Source organism: Echinops telfairi, unplaced genomic scaffold (genome assembly GCF_000313985.2).
Source record: "Echinops telfairi isolate 266 unplaced genomic scaffold, ASM31398v2 ScPeMD7_1;HRSCAF=3_0, whole genome shotgun sequence".
Taxonomy (NCBI): Eukaryota; Metazoa; Chordata; class Mammalia; order Afrosoricida; family Tenrecidae; genus Echinops; species Echinops telfairi.
Window position 1 is genome coordinate 27281130 of NW_022103896.1, and position 17280 is coordinate 27298409.

The following is a 17280-nucleotide window of genomic DNA, read 5'->3' on the forward strand; positions in this document are numbered from 1 at the left end:
CTAATGTCGGGGGTTTAAATGGAGAGAAAATGTTTTGAGAAACGATGTACAAATGCGCTTTACACAATTGATGTGTGTATGGATTGGGATTACAGTTGTATGAGCCCCTAATAAAATGTTAAAAAAAAAAAAAAAAGAAATGGAATGAAATCTCTCTTTTGTTTCTCTACTATGGTTCAGAAAAGTAATGCAACTTCCATGTAATGAACAATGCAATAAATAACTACAAATCTCCATTTTCGGTACTGCAAGCTTAAAATGCGTTGTCTCTGCTACATGTAATTCAAAGCATCATCTGTTTCATTGTTGCTGAACGTGAAATATCAAGAACTCAGTCTTTGAACTGTATTTTTTATGTAGGTCATAAAGACTAGCTCTACTTAATGTCTTTCTTTTATAGTGCTTTGTCCTGCCAATGAATTGCGACTAGATTCTACAGGAGTCATATTAAGCCCTGGGTATCCTGACAGTTACCCCAATCTTCAGATGTGTGCCTGGAGTATTTCAGTGGAAAAGGGCTATAACATCAGCATGTTTATAGAATTCTTCCAGACAGAAAAAGAATTTGATGTTCTTCAGGTGTATGATGGTAACTGTGGGTTATATTTACTGGATATTCATAGACTTAATCCAAATATTCTAATTATACATAGAAGCCTTCAGTATAAACTATTTATTTTTAATTTTTTGGATCTTATAGATATCTTATAAATATCAGACTTACCTATATAGTATATGAAAACTATGGTTTGCTCAGCTATCATTTATCATTTAACATATTGTAAATAATTTTCGCAAAAAAATAGTTTTAGCAAAAAATATCTAAGACAAACATTAAGGAGACCTGGTAGTAAAATAGTTATGAGTTCAATGGCTAACCAAAAGGCCAACAATTGAAACTCATCAGGCACACCATTAGAGAAAGTTTTGGTAGTCTGCTTCTATAAAGATTATAGTCATGGGAAATTGATAAGGTAGTTCGATTGTAACCTATCGGTTCATTAGGAGTAGGAGTGGAATTGAGAGCAATGGTTTGGGGCAAATGTATACATTATATCTCAAGTCAGTGCTGCAGGAGTGAGGCTACCACACCAGTGTTTTCCAAACTTTCATATCATTTGAGAGATATAAAGTAATCAAGGAGAATGATCATTAAAATACCCGTGTATATCTAACTTGTTTTATTTTTTTTGTCAAGGACCAAATATTCAAAGTCCAGTGCTTATATCTCTTAGTGGAGATTATTCATCTGCTTTTAATATCACAAGCAACGGTCATGAAGTATTTCTTCAGTGGTCAGCAGATCACGGCAATAACAAGAAAGGCTTCCGGATAAGATACATAGGTATGTGCTACCCATGACACGGATGCAAAGCTCGCCTGCCTTCTTCCTGTGTGTGAGTCTGACGAAAGAGCAGAGGCTCTATTCTGTTAGATATAAATCCAAATCTCAGCGTCTTCCGTGATGTTTCTTGGACAAATCATGTAACCTTTCTAAGCCTGTTTCTTAATGATAATGATAATAATTATACATCAATCCTCAGATAGCAAATTAATTTAAAATTCAATTCTGAAATAACTTTTAATAAAAATTTTCCCTAAGTGTGTTTACCTTGATCACTCAGAAAATGTTAACAGCATTGCTCAGCTCTGTATTATCTGAATTATTTAGTGTCCACTTTAAATGGTAAATCACACAAGTCAAAATTGACTCAATTTCAATGAATTTGGTTTTTTTTTTGAGGTTTTAAATGACAAATTAAAAAAACAAAACTTATTATGAATATGCTTTTGTGTGTGTATTTTTTACAAATATAATGGCATAGATTTCTGTTTCAATTATTATCTATCAATATGCTTTTATTTAATATATTGAACCTTGCATATTAAAATAATGGTGAATATATTATTTCAAAACTTTTCATTTGGAAAAAATGGATTATTAAATAATTGGTTTGATACTATTGTTTTTATTGGGTAATATTTAGAATATGTAGCATTAAACTTCTCTTTAACATCAAGATTAAATATCCCTTTCTGTATTTCTTTCTGTTTATAACCTCTACTGATATTCCGCTGACAATTTTCTGGTTGATGAAGTGTACTTAAGTGGATTTCATTGTGAGAAGGTTACATTCATAGTCCTGATTGCTGGTGTAAATCATGTTAGAGACCTGGAGCACATGCTGGACAGCAAAATGCTTCCGAGTCAATCAGCTCTCTCTTTCTTTAGAGTGTTCCGATCATGCCCCCAGGGTATTGCTCGCTGATAATCAGTTCAACTGAAAATTACTTTATGAATGTGCCTTATAGATCTCACGTAAAACACTTTTAGTCACAGTCTTAAATTACCAACTAAAGTTTTAAAAATAGTACTCTCAAATTATACACCTTATACAAGTTTTCAAACACATATATAATTATTTTGATTTTAAAACAATTATATGATATCTCATTTCAAAGTATTTATTAATAATGCATATAATGTGTCCTTACTACATATGTACATAGTAATATGTACACACATCTTGAACTACATTAGACTTTTCTTCATTTAAAAATTATTCTTGTTCAAAAGAAAAATGTATAGAAAAGTAAAATGAGCATATCAATCACATTTAAATTTTTTATTTTATCATATGAGCAATGTAATTGAACTTAATTTTATGGTTGCTATAACCAAAGAAAATACTTAAAGACAACACATCAAAATGTATTTTTTATTGTCACACTAAAAATTTTTAAAAATCATTCTAGGTAAATAATTATAAGTATTAAGTCGACTATGTACTATAAATTAACCTTTATTTATATTTATAACTCATGAAAGTTAGGTATACACATATAATAAAAACATGAGTTTTAGCCCTCAAGAACAGCTTGACATCTTGGATACATTTTTTTCTTTAGAAATGACAGGTTATGACATATTTATTCCAAGCCCAATCTATTTTTTACTATTTACTCTCCAAAACTTATTTTTCTCAAGAGAATGCACTGAAGTTTCAAAGGGTAAATGGAACCTGACAGACTGAATGGTTTCCAAAGTACATGTGTATGAAACAGTCCCTTGACATTATCTTTTAACATGTCAGACCTCCGAAGATGAAAAAAAAAAGTGATTTTATTGGCATTTTTTTATCACCATATATAAAGAAGTATCCTTGACAGGATGGAAACTGGCTAGCCATCTGCAAGGGAGGAACATGGAATGTGGGGTCCTGTTTCAGATATCAATTAGAATAAAATATATATAACCAAATATGTTACAAGTGTGGGAGCTAACTTTGAAGAGACATGTAAACACCATGCTCTAAAACTGAAACAGGATCAAGCCTGGCATATGGACCCTTCAAATGACAGAGAATGCCATTTTTAAAATTCAGTGCAATATTTGATTCTATAGGGTCTTAGAGGAAAATGGTATGGTTCACTTCCAAATATTTTAGATAAGACTGAAAATTAGAGAAAGGTTCTGAGATTAATTATGTCTTCTAACAGTCTCATAAGTTGGTCATTTTGAAACGTCATTAAAAACCAATATTAACTTTATATGAGCTAATGTTCAAATAACAGTTGATCCAGTATTAAGCCTAGTACTAACTCGCGGTGTATGTTATTTGATGGTTTGGTATGATAATGTTCTTTTGTGTTTTTCTTTGGGAAAGCCTTCTATTGTAGCACACCGGAATCTCCACCTCACGGATACATTATCAGTCAGACAGGTGGGCAGCTAAACAGCGTGGTCCGGTGGGCCTGTGATCGAGGATTCCGACTGGTTGGGAAAAGCAGCGCGGTGTGCAGGAAGTCCCCCTATGGCTATCATGTGTGGGATGCACCAGTTCCTGCCTGTCAAGGTGAAGTATATTACCAACAATGGATAAATACACTTATCAAAGCTTAGCACAAGGGGTCACTGTGTGTTAGAATCCACTCAATGGCAGGGGGGGTGCTTTAGTTTGTGGTTTAGAGGCAGTAAAGCCAGAGTGCCCTTTAGAAGCAGTGATAAGGTTTATTTTGGGCATGTTATCAAGAGCTGCTGGCCGCAGGAGAACATCGTGCCTGGTCACACACAGACTCAGAGGAGAGAGACAGACCCACATGAAGGTGAGCTCACTCTGCCTGTAAAATGGGTCTACATGTGTTCTATTGTGAGAATGGCCGAGAACCACACAGTGTTTTGTTCGGTTTATAAAATGGAGATAAGTTGGATCCAACTCAGCAAGCACCCAAAGACAATAACAAGTCTGTCATTCTGATCGCTAGCATTCACCAAACTATCCATATTCACAAGCACTTTGAGAACTTTCTCATGAAAGTAAGGCATAAGAAGACAGATGATAAATTTGAGGGCAAGAAAAGCTTTTATGCTTCTTTGTATTATACAATTTATGTGATTTAACTATTTACTGTTTCATAAGTACTGTAATCACACTCGTGCATCTGCCATTCTATTTTATTTTATTTTTACTATTGTTGTCCAAAAAAAAAAAAAAAAGTCGAACTAAGGATTGGTCTCGAGGAGCCTGGAGAGCCACCGGAGGGCAAGGAGGCTCAGGGGCGGTGAAGGCTGATGTTCTCGGAGGACGCAAACGTAGTCTCTCAGAGCAGCAGCCTGAAGAGAGAAAATACAGTGCGCAATCTGTTTGTTTGTTTGTTTTAATTTTCAGTGATTAAATGAACTCAAAAATATTTCTTTTCCTTTTATCTTTTCTTAAACATTGAGTAAGTGCCTGAGCACTGGATCCTACACCAAATAGAGAGGCAAACTTCTTTGTTAATGATTGCAGCAGTTTAGAGCTTTCTGACTTGGAATTTCTGTTGTTGTTATTTTAAGGTAACTGAGTCTCCTGTCTAGGTGGAATCCTAACAACAAGTTTAAATGTAATCACATAGGAATATCTAATATCTGGAAATAAGAAAGCTTTAAATATTTGGCTCATTAAATTATTATTCCAATAAAATATTAAGTTTGTAATTAATTAATTTTATTCAACAGATAGAGGGGCATATAATACTTGGAATCTTCACATTAGGAAAGGTGGAATAGTCCAAATAACAGGTTGTATCTATCAACTATTTATTGGAGGGAATTTACATAAAACAAATTCAATGTAAAGAAGAGCAATCAAAATATAAATTAAATAAAATTTAAATTAAAGTTACCAGAGAAGTAAATACTGCTAGTCACAAGAAATGAACTCCTTTTGCACATTAATTAGCAGTTTCTAATTCAGGAGAAGAAACCACTAAAAGATATGTGAAAATACATTCATGATGATACAAGTATTTTTCCTTATTCTCTTGATATCACCCACATAAATTATTTATTATTTATTAGATGTCTGGGATGCGTAATAGATAGAGTGAATTACCAATTCGTAGAGTGTTGATGCAATCCAGAATGGTTACATTTCAATAATGAAAACATTGGATTCACTTTGACCAGTGAATAGCTGCAGCATTTACCATGAGTTAATATTAAATAATATCCTAGGACTACTTTGAAAAAGAATCTCTGATCTCAAAATTTCAGAATGAGGATTTAAAAATGTATAATATTTTAACTATGGATTTAAAAAACATTGATGCTTTAAACTTTGAAAATGTGTATTTTAGTCATTAGAAGATAGTTTTTCATAAAGAAATAATCTGCGAGAAACTTTGTTTTTTTAATTGCCAGTTATAGATACCTTGACATTTGTTCACATTATAAAACTGTGTAATCAGTCATTCCAATGCCCATTCTTTAGAGTGGCCCTTTAAAAAATCTTACACAGACATCATCTGAAGTTACCAAAAGTTGTCAAAACAGAGACACACATTCAAGTATGAAATATTTCAAATTAGCAGCAGATAATGAAAAGTTAGACATTACTGTACATCACTGTTTTATAAAAGCAGTGTATGTTCATTGCTTCCATCACACACACAGAGAAAGTAAGAAAGCTCAACTGTTTGCAGAGGCATGTGAAGGTGAGAGCTTTTTAAATATGAAAAGGCTTTAGAAAGAGACACCAACACTTAGCATTTGTGTTTTAAGTGAGCATAGAAGGAACTCTGGGTTTTTCAAAATTCCGTGATCCCAGTTATTTGCGTTAGAAACTCATAATCTTTGATAAGCTAAGGATTTCTTAAAGAAACTCGTCCGTCTCACAGGACCAAAACAGATCCGTGTGGCTACTGTCTTTTAGATGAACATGACAATGGCTCAGTGGTAACGTGACATGCATACAAACATGTGCCTCTTCTGACCTTTGCCCCTGGAAGCAAGGAGTTAGTCACTTTTGAGTAAGGATAGGAATTATCCATTCTAAATCCTGCACCCACCTTTAAATCCTACCTACCGTCCATGCTGCTCCCTCCCCCCAACACACATACACACACACACACACACACACACACACACACACACACACACAGTCATAAGTAAATGCAAGGAAGGAAGACAATGGGAGGAAAGCTGAAATGGTCTATCACAAAACCACTGTGCTCTGTAAAAGATTTCCAAAGATATTAAATAAAAAGCAGATTGCATTCAACTGTAACTTAGGGTTCAGAGCTATTAATTTCAGGTAGGCTGAAGATGAGGTTTTAGTGCATATGATTCTTACAATAACAGACGTTTGAAGAGAGATGCTACAGGTTTTATAAAATAAAAGCACATGCATTTAACAATGGCAGAGGGGAAAATGACTGGCCTTTCTACATGGGGGCTCTGTCTGTGTCTGTGGAAGGGATCAGGATTCAGCGCACCCTGGTTCATGTCTCCCCAAATTCTTAAGCACAAGAACTCACAGCTCCCAACTTACCCAAATCCTTCCCAGCAGGTCCAGAACTCTAGTGCCCTTCAGGGCATCCAGCAGACCAAAGACAAACCCTGGCTCCTAGTCTGGATCGGGCCGGGTTCTCTGGACCTCTGGACCCCAGTGACTAGACAGTGAACCATGGCTTGTGGACACCCAGCCCTCAAAGGCAGCCTTGCCAGAGTAGGGAGGCTGCAGCAACTGCTGGGAGGCAAAGACGTTGTGGCTGCCAGCCTGTGACAGCGCACATCTCTGAAAGCTCATTATCCACCCTCCTAGATCTGCTCAGCCACACTGTCAGCAATGGCCTTCTCTCTCTTTCTGACTGCTACCAGAGAGCTGAAATTTCACAACAATGAAATTTCCTAGTTCCTGATCTTCCAGTGCTTTATAATTGTTCTTGTTAGATGCCATCAAGTCGTTTCCAACTCAGCAATCTTACGTACAACGGAAGAAAACTCTGCCCAGCCTTGTGCCATCCTCACCGTTACTCTTGTTTGAGCCCATTGTTGCGGTCACCATGTCAAACTATCCTGTTGATTTTCTTGCTCTTGTTTGATGCCCTTCCACTAAGTACAATTTCCTTCTCCGGAGATTGGTCTCTCTGGATAGTAGGTCCACAGTACATGAGGTGAAGTCTTGCCATCCTAAGGGCAGCTTTATTTGTTCTTGCACAGTCTATGGCACTTTGAATGTTCTTGACCAGCCCCGTAATTTAAATGCATAGAGTCTTCTTTGGGATTCCTTATTCAATGTACCGTTTTCACTTGGATATGAGACAATTGAAGATACCCTGGGTTGGGTCACTTTAGTCCTCAAAGTAATGTTCTTCCTTTTCAACACCTTTAAGAAGTCTTGTGCCGCAGATTTACTGACTGTAATGTGGTGTTTGATCTCTTAAGTGCTGCTTCCGTGATCATTGATTGTGGATCCAAGCAAGGTAAAATTGCTGACCGTTTCAATCTTTGCTCCATTTATCCTAGTGTTACCTCTTCGTCCAGAGGTGAGGATTCGGGTTTTCTTTACATTGAGTTTTAATCAATCCTGAAGGCAGCAATCCTTGATATTCATTGACAAGTGCTTCAGGGCCTCGTCCAAATTCCTCCCCCATCCTGTTTTGAAAGGCTTCTGATCTCAGCGCTCTTCTGGCATGATCTCTGGCCATGTTCTGCAGCTATTCAAGGGTGTTTCATTGCTTTCATCCATGACCTGTGCACCGGCTACTCCTCTGACATGGACAGCCTGCGCCTTCTCCATCGTCTGGCCTTAGTCTGAAAGCTCTGCTGAAACGTTTTCACTTTGAGGGACCCTGCTGGCATTTGAAATACCAGTGACATAGGTTTCAACATCACAGGAATACATAAGCCACTGCAGTATGAGAAACTGATAGTGTTGGTTTTATAATTGGAACATGCAAATTGAAATTCAGTTACAAGAAATGATATTGAGAATAATAAAATGATAATCATATACTCATATATATATATTTCAAGTAGTCATTTAAAAATTAATCTTTTATTATCATTTAAGTAGAGTTGTCAGAGATTAATTCATTTATGAATGATGCCTTGAATGTTACCTATGTGTTTTAATGTAAGTAATTAAAATGAAATTGATTCAAGTTCATTGGGAAAAATGATGTATTTACTATGGTAAACTTTCATCTTGTTGTAAATTAAACATTCTTGATTCATTTTTATCATCTTATTTCTTAGCTCTCCTACATCTTTACATGTATTTATTTCCGTTACTTTTACTCTTTATGAGCACCACTAGGAGAAAATTTAATCAACTATATTTGGCATTAGTTAGATGTTTTTGATTTTTCACCCTCAACAGCAAGCAACCTATTTCACTGATTTTTGCTCCATCAAAAGTTTAACTGCTTCAATTCCAACATATACGTTAGTATTGGGTAATGTTACATAGAAATAACTATCTTGTATTTTCTCCCTCAGTTTTAATTTATGCTTTCCTGAGATTTCTATAGTGATTTCTCTGACAACCACTCTGATGAAGGTCTTTTTGAACTCAATTTGATTTCCTTCTAGCTGGAAAACTAATGTGTAATAATCAATCACAGACACAGTTTTGTCCTATCATTTTAATATGTTTTTTAATATTTTAATTAAAAATATAACTACCCTATATTACACACAAATAAACTTGTATGACTAATTCTAGCTAATAAAACTCAGGGACACACTGGTTAAATACTAAGTTGCGAACCAAATGGTCAGTGGTGCGAATGCACCAGTAGCTCCACAAAAGCCTATTGACTTACTCCCATAAAAAACCCTGTGGACAAATTGTCTTCTTGCACATTGATGCATTATAAGGTGAAATTGACTCAATGGGATGCAACAATGACACTATCTAAAACACATATCTCATTCTATATATATTCAGTGTGCAATGTAACCAATAATGTATAGGTAATTTTAAAAAGTAGTTCAGTACTTACACAATCTTGGGTAGGTAGATGCTTCATTACAAAGTGAAATCCCCAAAACTCTCAAGTGGGAAATTACTGTTTTAATAAACATTAAGGAACCATTTAGTTTTGAAACAATATTCAGAGGTTTTTAATTAGGGAGCAGAGGTGTAATAATTGTGTGAGATGGTTTATATAAGTTACTAATTTAGTGTTACTGCTTTTCTGTTCATGATTATAAGGCTACCAAATCACAAAAGATTAAATAATTCAGTCCTAGGGATTTCTTGATTCAATTTTGAATTTCATGTCGATTTGTAGATTTCACGAGAGTCCTCAGTGTCTGGTCAATGCTCAAGAATTAATGAAAGTTAAACACCCAAACAGTTAGGTTTATAAAAAATATATAAAGAATTCTGAGTTGGACTTAGAGATGGGTGATTGGAGCACAGCATTTATAATACTCAAACTAAATTCAAATATGTTTTTTTCTGTGTATTTTTAATGCGATAACAATATAATTACAAAACAATGAATGACTTATGCAATTTAAAAAAACATATTTTAGAAATATTTTTTCAGGCGTTACAAACGTGTTGTGGTGCACTAGCCAGATAGTAGGTAATAAACTCTAACTAGGTCATGGCCAGAACCCTCATTTAAATACTTTTTTTTACCCTAGAAATCTATACAACTGTTTGAATTAAGTATATAAATATACAAATAATCTCCCTTTGGTGTTTTAAAACTAAACAAATTTTTCAAAAGCTTGGCAGGGTGGTGATGGGCAGAAATACAAATTATTTAACCATAGGATAGATATGACAATCAATGGATTTTATGATATTATGAAAAGGGAATTGTTGATAGTCATTTGAATTGATAAAATATGAAAATATCTTATAGATAATGAACAATTGAAAATTAATTTTACTATTGTGATAATATTATATTCAAACTAATTTACCCAATTCAGATTTACTATAGCTAGAAATCAAGATATATAAAATATATGAATGACAGTTACAAGACCTTCAGTAAACAAGGCTACACACATGTTCCTTGAGGTATGGCACATAAACGCACACATTTTGGTTGTTCAGAACATAAAGAAATAAGAGAGCCACCAGACAAAGCCACCATTTGCCTGCCAGGTAAAACAAATCTATGTGACAGTAAATAATCATGTACATTACAGATAAACACTGAGATACCAAGAGATAAAATATTAATAATGAAAGGGCTCTCCAGTCTACAAATACATTTGATAATGGTTTAAAATAAATAGTAAGTTATCATTCAAAACTATATTTGTAGGGATTATGTAAATATTACAATATTGTATTAGAGGAAATTATAAAATCATAAATATTTTATACTATAGTATATAATGTGTATCTAGTGCTTATATAAAACATCTGTTTCTATAATTACATATGTATATATTTATTCTAGCAATTTCTTGCGGGATTCCTAAAGCTCCAACAAATGGAGGGATCCTCACAACAGACTACTTGGTAGGAACCCGAGTTACCTATTTTTGTAATGATGGATATAGACTATCATCCAAAGAACTTACCACTGCCATATGTCAGTCAGATGGAACATGGAGCAATCATAACAAGACCCCACGCTGCGTTGGTATGTGTGTTAAGGAAAGCATTGCATTTTGCTTTGATAGGCATCTTTTAGAATTTGAAAAGTTATGTATTATTAAATTTTAAAACTAGTATCTGAAACAATGTGAGATTTCTAAGAGGTTTATAAGGTTTAATTGTCTTGAACTATCAAAACACCATAAGGCCATGTAAGGGCTTTTAATTCATTAATAGAAACACTAGAGTGTTTTTGTAAAAAATTATATATATATATGTGTGTGTGTGTGTGTGTGTGTGTGTGTGTGTATGTGTGTGTGTGTGTGAATATGCATGTGTATATAACCAGTGTGTGAATACGTTTTATTTTAAAGGCATAATTTTTGTAAAAAAATGATCAAATAAATCTATCAGCCTAGAATTTTAATACATAGGACATCAAAATTCCTTATAAGTTTCCTTGAAGTATATTTAATGCATTGAGTTCTATCTTTGGGGAGGGTAAATGATGACATTGAGATGGTCCATATCATCGGACCTCTGTCGGTATTCTTTAGGTCACTTATCTAGAGAGTATGTACGAATGCGAGATTGACTCCTTTGCTCATATTATAGAATAGTCATTGAGAGGGAGGAGCCCTGATGGTGTAACGGGTTACACATTGTGCTGCTTACTGAGTGGTTAATAGTTTGAAACCATCAGCCACTCCATAAAGGAAAGATGAGGCTTTCTACTCCCATAAAGAGTTACAGTCTTGAAAACACACAGGAGCAGTTCTATCTAGTCCTCTAGGCTTGGCATGAGTCATAATTAATCCAATGGCAGGGAGTGGTGTTTTTGTTTTTAATGAAAAAAAAAGTAGTTCTTATAGGTTGTTTAATAATTAAGTCATTGAAAATGTTGTATTTAATTTAGGCCTTTGATTTTCTCTATACTTTTAAATATTTCTTCAAATTTAGATTTAGCTTTTAAACTTCACTATAATGTCACTTAATATGGGGCTTCTTAAATTATTTGCAGCCCTTACACAAGTGTCTGGAAATATATCTACCTAAATTAAACTGTTTTTTAACAGCTACCAAAAAAGCCATTCATATCTAATAATTTTTCTCACAGTATATTCCTTCCAAATCTTCCAAAGAAATAAGAGAGTAAACACTAATCAGTGATAAGGAGGGGAGATAGGGAGAATAATGTAAGCAAAGTTTCCAAAGTATGAAGCAGCAGGACATAGTGAAAGAATTGCTGGGACTAGCATGCAGGTGGGGCAGCATAAAAGAGAGAAAAAAATAGATGCTGAAGCATATAGTATGGACCAGTGATGAATGAATTCAAGATATAAAGCAAAAATATAAGTAAAAAGTATTTAAGAATGAGCACTAATATGATTGACTGATTAGCATTTATGTTTTTTGGTCTTTGTTTAGTGGTTACATGTCCAAGCATCAATTCCTTCACGTTGGAACATGGAAGATGGCGAATTGTGAATGGTTCCCATTATGAATACAAAACCAAGGTTGTTTTCAGCTGTGACCCTGGTTACCATGGAGTAGGCCCGGCTTCTATTGAATGCCTTCCCAATGGTACCTGGAGTTGGAGAAATGAAAGACCCTATTGCCAAAGTAAGTAGATATGCTGCTAAACATATTGTATATGCTAGCTTTAGTGATTGAATTGTCTATGAATAGAGAAAATGATTAAATATAATTATCAAATGGTCATTTATTTTAATTACCTTTTAAAAATGTTCCAACTGTTCTTGCGTTGGTAAGTCTTATGAATATAGGATGAACTTAGAAGTTAAGGAGTCTTGTATTTCGAGTCTATCTCTATCCTTTAATATAACTACAAGCTATGCAACTTAGTATTTTCCAAGCCCTAATTTCAGCCTTATCATAGGTATTATTTCATTGATTTGTTACTTACAAGTCAATAAATTACTTGATGTTACTTTACTCATTCTATAGAAAAGGAAACTAAGATCCAGATTTACAAATATTTCCCAAATCACAGAGATTATAGATGATGAAATGGGATTCTACCTGAAAAGTCTGACTTAACCCTCGGCTTTAATCACTGTCTGAAGTGTATCTCTCTAATCCCAGATTCTCTTAACCTATAAATCTACGAGGATGATAGCCAAATCTATCTCATAGACTTATTATGATGATAAGTGATAATGATGTATTGGAAAATACCACCTACCTTCTGACCATCAAATATGTGTTGAGCCAAATTTAACATAATAAGTCACCTTATTTCCATACAGTTACAGTATTGATGTATATTATCTATTATAGAAAAACAAATTGAACATATGATGCAATCCTTTCAATTTTCATCAGTGAGATTTTGATATTTATTCCATGCATGCTTTGTGCCAGGAACTATTTTAAATCTTAAATTCAGTTTTTCAATTCATGTTCTTGTGTAGCACAACAACCACAATTTATAAGTAAATTCATAAAATCAGCAAAATTCTAAGCAGCATTTTGATGATTAAGCAGTTTAACATGGCATACAATTGTCTTATATGTAAGTACATACGCTTTTATTTATAAATATCACAATATATTTTCTTGATCTCCATATGAGCATAGAATTTTGTAGTGTAATTGTTTTTTAAGAGAAACATATGGAGTCTAGATTCTAAATACCTAAATTATATTAGATCTTCTAAAATCTCCCCTCGGTTACAGAGTTTTGCCAACTCTTCTGGGTTTTCTCTCATGCCTTTTCTCTTCTTCTGACACATTTACTCTCATACTAAAATTTAATTTAAATATGCATACTTAAAAGGGGTATTTCAAGGAGCTAGGAAGAAATTGCTCATTTAATAATTTGTTGAACAAATGTTTGTCTGATTCCTCTGTGCTAGGTCCTGTGTTATGTAGTAAAATGTAAAAGTTATACAAGAACAAATTTCTGCTCGAAGATAAGTAAGTGTTCTATCATAGACAACGTTCTCTAGTTTTGAATTTAGGTTCTCATAGTCCATTGCAATGACCACACAGAGCTCCCAGACTGTGCTCACGATTATAGGTTTATGTGGTAGTGAGCAGAATAGGACGGCTCATAGAGGCCAAAGGATATACCACTCTGCTGTTCAGTCTAACTCAAAGGCACTCAGCTCTAGTTCCATGGTTCAGCAAACCTAACTTCCCCCAATTAAGTATCCGCATGCATCCTACTCCACAAGCCAGGCTCCTGCCCAAAGGACTCAACTTTACTTGCTCTGTAGGTTGGAAAGTCCACTAAATTGTCTCATCCTCTAGGTGCTGCCTCTGCTGTTGTTGCTTCTCATCTGCCATTCTTCTACAGTCACAGCGTCTTCTAGACCAAGGAGGCTCACTGCACAGGGCCTCTGGGTCAAAAGATCCACTCCTTTCCTGCGTCTTGCTGGTAGTGAGATCTCCCTCCTACTTCTCAGAAGGCTCATTTTATAGGCAGCAGAATAGCGATCACAACAAATCCTATGAACAAAAACGCATAATTAAATCCTATCAGTATTTTCCCAATCTTTTTTAACCCAGGCTCATGAGAAATAAGAGGTTTTGCTGGGAATTACAGAGACTATACCCAGAGGAGCCATATTAAAAAATCTGCTGCAGTACAAGAAAAGATGATCGACAAGGACTCTACAAATTGTAACTAATTGATAAACTAGAAGGAATAATAATGTATCCGATCCTCCATTAACTCATCCTCTAGATAAAAAATACTTTATATCCACTATATCAAAGTTATCTCACAGATTGCTTTGAGGATTAACTCAAAACAATTAGTTTCACTTAAATATTCATATACAGCATTTTAGAGTTTGCATATTATATGTTTTTATATGAAATGGGAACTTTCGTAGGGAATTATGGTTTGGGCAGCGAACTACAATGTCAAGAGTTCAAATCTGCCAGGAGTTCCAGGCGGATTTGTAAGGATTTTCCCTCTTCAGAAACCTCAAGGAACAGGGATGCTCTGTCCTACAGGGGCACTACGAGCCAGAATAGGCTCAATGGCAATGAGTTTATTTTTTATTTTTTCCCCCCCTAAAAGCATGGAGCTGCAATCAGAATATAACACAATGGTTTGATGGTTAAGTATACTGATGGATTCTGGAATTGTACTACTGAAATTAAACTTCACATTCTGTATAACATTATTAAGATGTGTTATTCGTACTTCCTGATAGAGATGTTTTGAAAATTGCATTAGGAAATGCACTAGGGAGTGTTCCTGCTGCAGAGTAAGCGCTGGGTGACAATCAAGTATTATTTTTATTAAGTAGCCTTAAGATTTTGAAAGATGGGCTCTGACACATAACAAGCCAATTAAACTCTTCTCAATGTTTAAAAATCTACAAGTAACAGGGTAACTATATGGATCCTTTGAGGATATATGCTATTGTATATACATTATTCTTTTCTGGACTGCAGAGTTGTCAGTGTAAGTTAATTGAAATTACTGGCTTAGAGTTGTTATAGACATGAAAAACTTTTCTCAGGTAAGCCGGATAGTTTTCCCAATGAACCCTGATAAAATGAAGAACACCTGGGCCGAAGGGAAATTCCCTCATCTCGTCTTACGACTTTTCCCTCCCGTTCACTAAACCCACTGAGGGAGCAGGGTGACCACACATGAATTGCAGAGGAAATGCCTTTATCAAATATCATTGTCATGTAAGAGGTTACATGATAATTCATGGTGGATAACTTTGCAGGACTTCATCTCTTTCCTCTATACTTTCATGTCCATTTACATGGGTTAAGAAATATTTTCTAATGTAAACATATCAGGCTATATTGAACTCCAACCTTTAATCATATATTTGTTAGATGTGCATCTATTTTTGTGGTTTTAAGGAGTTTTGCTTTATTATTTTTAAGTTATTTCCTGTGGAGAACTGCCTACACCAACAAATGGAAATAAGATTGGAACTCAAACTTCTTACGGCTCAACAGCTATCTTTACCTGTGATTCGGGCTTCATGCTTGTGGGCTCAGCCGTCCGAGAATGCCTTTCCTCGGGGCTCTGGAGTGGATCGGAAACCAGATGCCTAGGTACCGATTGTGAAACCATTCTTAGCAAACTGGAAGCTTTCTTTAATATGCTATGGTGATCAATTGTGTATACTCGGAACGGCTACCTCAAAAGGGAAATATCTCATTTTTAAAATGGCTGTGGTCGAAAAGCTATTAAACATATAATCCTTAAACTTAATCATCTAATGTTTCTAATGAGAATCTTATATCATTAAGAAGAGAAATATTTTTTTATAGGCATGGTGAAAGTAAAAAGGTGAAAACTAATTGCTGAAAATTACATGTCTACATATGCAGCTGGATTAATCACTGTAGCAGTTAATTCATTTGAAACCTTAGTCACATTTCCTCTCACCTATTTCCTTCAGGTCATGCCAGAAGAAAAAAATCAATTTCACCTTTCAACATTGTCTCCCATTTTATTTCATTAGATTTTGACACGATAAAATACTTCCTATTAAAACTTTATAAAATATTTTGAGGCCTAGTGTTAAGTAAATAGCATTTCCCCCCACAGGACTCTCTGAGTTCATCGTACTCGCCCTCACAAACTTGGCGGTTGTTCTGGCTGGGGCCATCACGTCAGCCCTGATTCGCAGTGATCCTCTGCACCCCAGAGAGCAGCGCTGGCAGGCCCGGCCATCCTCACACGTGTGATTGGGTTGTGGCCATCTGGGGACTTTCCTTCTCATTGAAAGTCTTTCTTTCTGGGGGCTGCCCTTCCACTTTACCAAACATGATGTCCTTTCTCGTTGACTTGTCTCTCCTGATAACATGGCCAAAGGGCATGAAATGAAGTCTTGCCATCCTTACGTCTAAGGAGCATTATGATGGTACTGCTTTCAAGAGAGACTAGTTTGTTCCTTTGGCAGTTTATAGTATTTTCAATACTTTTCTGCAGCATCATCATTCAAGGCATCGAGTCTTCTTCAGTCATTCTTATTCACTGCCCAAATTCCACAGGAACACAAGGTGATTAAGAATACCATGGCTTGGGTCCAAGGCAGCTTAGTCCTCAAAGTAACATCCTTACATTTTAACGCTTGAAGGAAATCTTGTGCAGCAGATTTACTGAGTGCAATGTATCAGGTAAATTCAATAGTAGCCCTAAAGTTAAGGGACTCATATAATTTATGCTTAATTTAAAAAAAATGATTTCAAGATATCACATCAAGCATTGAATTTCATAAGGAGCCTTGATGGTTCAGTGGCAATAACGTGATTATATGTGAGAATGATGTGGCAGTCTCCTTCATGAAATATTCCAAGTGTAAAAATTCTACGACGCAGTTCTCTGCCCAGTGCAGTCTCTCTCGAGAGTCCTGATGGTGCCGTGGTCAGCATTCAAAATAGCAACCAAAAGACTGACAGGCCAAACTCACCGGCTGCTTTGCAGGAGAAAGAT

The 17280-nt window shown here is 35.2% G+C and overlaps 1 protein-coding gene across 2 annotated transcripts in view; it reads left to right on the forward strand.

The window, feature by feature from the left end:
- The window catches only part of CSMD3 (CUB and Sushi multiple domains 3), a 1328144-nt gene that overhangs the window by 1235597 nt on the left and 75267 nt on the right, over positions 1 to 17280 (forward strand). For both annotated transcript variants that reach the window (XM_045286022.1, XM_030887469.2), the window contains 6 exons: positions 401 to 589; positions 1199 to 1345; positions 3669 to 3857; positions 10696 to 10881; positions 12264 to 12458; positions 15720 to 15893. In XM_045286022.1, the coding sequence (XP_045141957.1) occupies positions 401 to 589; positions 1199 to 1345; positions 3669 to 3857; positions 10696 to 10881; positions 12264 to 12458; positions 15720 to 15893 (1080 nt within the window). The remainder of the gene's footprint in view (positions 1 to 400; positions 590 to 1198; positions 1346 to 3668; positions 3858 to 10695; positions 10882 to 12263; positions 12459 to 15719; positions 15894 to 17280) is intronic.